The sequence below is a fragment of the Enoplosus armatus genome, chromosome 8 (assembly GCF_043641665.1).
Source record: "Enoplosus armatus isolate fEnoArm2 chromosome 8, fEnoArm2.hap1, whole genome shotgun sequence".
In the NCBI taxonomy this organism is placed as follows: domain Eukaryota; kingdom Metazoa; phylum Chordata; class Actinopteri; order Centrarchiformes; family Enoplosidae; genus Enoplosus; species Enoplosus armatus.
Genome location: NC_092187.1, coordinates 25223510 through 25226895, shown reverse-complemented (window position 1 = coordinate 25226895; position 3386 = coordinate 25223510). Strand labels below are relative to the sequence as shown.

At 42.6% G+C, this 3386-nt stretch overlaps 1 protein-coding gene across 1 annotated transcript in view; it reads right to left on the bottom strand.

Moving 5' to 3' along the window:
- Window positions 1-1312: 1312 nt before the first annotated feature.
- mrgbp (MRG/MORF4L binding protein) overlaps window positions 1313-3386 on the bottom strand; it is a 5982-nt gene continuing 3908 nt past the window's right edge. Inside the window, exon 5 of the mRNA XM_070910586.1 lies at window positions 1313-3269. Within this exon, the coding sequence (XP_070766687.1) occupies window positions 3028-3269 (242 nt within the window). The 3' untranslated portion in view covers window positions 1313-3027. The remainder of the gene's footprint in view (window positions 3270-3386) is intronic.

The following is a 3386-nucleotide window of genomic DNA, read 5'->3' as shown; positions in this document are numbered from 1 at the left end:
ATCAAAAAGGCGAACAAACAGATGAAAGCTGGACTCCTGCAGTTTTCAGCCTTTTATAACCATGTGTTTGTTCATAGACTGACCTTTACCTGACAGACACATACAGATCAGGTCACATCTCAAGTGTCCCACTTCACGTTTCCATCATTTCTGCCTGTAATTTGCTTTGTTATTTCGTGAGCTGCTGAACTGCGCAGCCCCCATGCTTCACTTTAAGAGGTCTGACAGAGAAAACTTTACTTTTGTCCTTTTGTGAAATAAATAAAATACATGGGCCCAAAGTCAGAATAAAATGTCTGGTTATTTTTCTGGTGCTGATGTTAAACCGACTGAGCGGCTCAGCAGTGGGTTCGTCCCACAGCAGGAGGACAGCGCCCCCCTGTGGCCACACGGACACACTGCAGCCTCAGCAGCACAGTGAAGACAGTTTGCTTTCAGTAAAAGTGGACAACGGACAGAGACAGACCACAAAATTATATGATGTATTTCATCTTACTTTCTCACTCTAATGTGATCAATAACTGAGCCAATCAGGAAACCCTAAACTAACATAAACTATCTATATATCTATAACTATATGAGGACACAAGGACACATTTACAAGTCATTTAAAGCTTTTTGTCCAGGAGCAGAGATTTGTTTGTGTTCATATTAATTTCATTTCTTAAGATGAAAAACAATAAAAACTAATCGGAGGTCTAAAGTAGCAGCTAAAATCCAATCTAACAATAATATTTAATAATAATAATAATAATAGTTTCACTTTTTTACTGAATATACAGAATAAACTGAGAAAACAATCTGCAGTGTCTGTTTTTATTTCTTTATTGCATCATGTACCTGTTTCCTCTGCAGTTGTATTTTCTTTTACTCCTCTGACATTTTTGTAGTTTATTATATTGACTATATTGACTTTTTAAACATTATTTTATCCTCCTGAACGGCTCAGAGTCCTGTGATGTGTCCTGTTGTTTGTGGTGGAAGAAGAACTCAAATCCTGTACTTATGGAAAAAGTGAAAAGTCTTGTGGTGTAAATATTGATGCATTCATGTGTAAACAACATTTTAATGTGGTAGTTGGGTCAAGTGGAGAGAACTACTTTATACAGACTGCTGGACAGTTGATCTCTACAAATCGTTTTAAATGATCGTACGTTTTGTCTTAATCTGAAAACTACTTGTCAGATAAATGGGGTGCAGAAAGTAGCATAACATGGAAGTACTAAAGTCAAGTACAGGTAACTTGAGTGTACTTGAGTACTCGGTTACTTTCCAGCACTGCCTGTTGAAGAATAAGAAGAGGAGACGTCACTGATCTGAGTTCATCTTTAATGACACAAACAGCTGATCAGCTCATCATACATCAATAAATTAACATGTCATTGAAAAGTTAAAGGGAGCATTTTATTTTCATGGTCCAGAGATGAAACCAATCAGCTGACAACATGTTCAGTGTGTCACTTCCCCGTTTGAGACTCTACAGACTGAAACACTAAATATATATCGAGTACTCTCAAGCTACTGACACTGACGGCGTCAGACTGCACGAAATAAAACCAAAGGACAGAAAGAAAAACACTCACATGAATAATCTTACAAAATGTCATTACACCCCAAACAACATGAAAGCTGAGATTTATTGCATCATATTTAACAGTCAGATGATAAAAAACCTTCACATCTGAGACCTTCACTGAGCTGCTGACTCGAACAACCTTCACCAGACTTCATGTTTCTGGGGGCTGATTTTAAATCTCTCTCTGTCAGCTGGTCAGACTTTTACATGAACCGAGTCTCGTCTCTAGTCTCAATCAAACCTGACCTCCGGCTGCAGGTTCACACTTGATGTTATATAAAAAATAAAAGAATAAAAAAAGCACTATTAACGCTCTAACCCTACTTAAAATGATGTTTGGTTTCCTTGATAGAGACCTGATACTTTATACTCATGTTGAATTTGCACCTTTAATACAAAGACATCTTGGCTTCATCTCTAACTCTAGCATGTTTATAGGAGAATATCACCTGTAAATAAAAACAGAGATTTAATGATTTCTTTTACATGCACAGGTGGTGGAAAGACTTGTTTCAACCCTAAGTCTTGCCTGCAGGTTTCCTCTCAGGCTGCATCAACCAGAGAGACACTGTAGCCCGTATGCAGCCGGAGAGGCAAAACCCAGGGCAAAGAAAAAACTGAATTCATTTACACCTCAGTGTGTTTCCAGGTGTTGGGGAGTTGTACTGCATGTGTTTAAAAGTAGTACGAAGCCTTCAGTGTGTCAGAGGGAGCTGCGTAAGTAAGTGAGCTTGAGCTTGAGTCAGCGTCAGCTGAAGAAATGAAAACAATCTGTTGGTGTGAAGTCAGAAAGAAGTGATCTGACCAGAGATCTGTAGCTGCTGCAGGCTAGAGGCTCCAGGATACATTAGCCGCTACTAGCATAAACACACGCAAATCTCTGAGCGAATTGTTGGCAGTCGAGATGCATTGTGGGTAACGTAGGCACCAGGTTTTGGCGAGAAGGAAGAATGCGGGGGGGCTAAAGCTGCATCGATTTTTATCCTTCTCCTTAAACTGTCCATCAGGAGTCGGACAGAGTTACAGGAGTGTGACGACAAACTGCACTCTGATAGAAAGGTATGATTGTAAAACGTGGGGAGGGACACGCCCCCGCCACCCTCAGTGAAAATGACACCCACAAAATAATAAAAAGACAACAAAAAGGTGAAAGACATTGTGTTGAGGATCATGTTGAGTCCTAACAGGCTGCAGCAGCAGTGATGCCTTCAGACGTGTCACTTCCTCCCTCTGTGGTCACATGATGAAGACTGGACTTCATCCAGCCGTTTCCTGTTTGCAGCGCGGCGATCAGACCGACGTCATGTGACTCAAAGATCGCAGGTTTGATTCCTGTGACGGCAGCTTCTTCTTCTCTTCTTTTTCTGTCATTTTCACTGCAGTCGTCTCCCTCGCTCCTCCTCTCTCTCTCCTCCACACACACACTATGTCTCTCTCTCTCTGTCCACCTCTCAGGTGCGTCTCCTCTTGGCTCCTCCCGGACTCGCCGGGTTGGAAGACGACAGCAGTTTCTCGGCCGCTCGACTCCTCTTCCTCTTCTCCGCCTCCTTCCCTCCTCCTCCTCCTCCTCCACCTGCTGCTGCCGCTGCTGCTGCCGCTCCTCCTTCACTCCCGCCCTTCTCCTTGTCTCGCTCTCTCTCCTTGTCCCGACTGCTGCTTGTTCGCTCCGACATCTTCACCGACGAGTTACTTCCTACAGAGAAACAGAAACATCGTATTGACCTGAAAATAAAACAGTGGATCCACCTCAACATGAGGAGGGGCCGTCATTAACCGACACCCCCAAACTGCTACAGCTATGAGGCCTCCT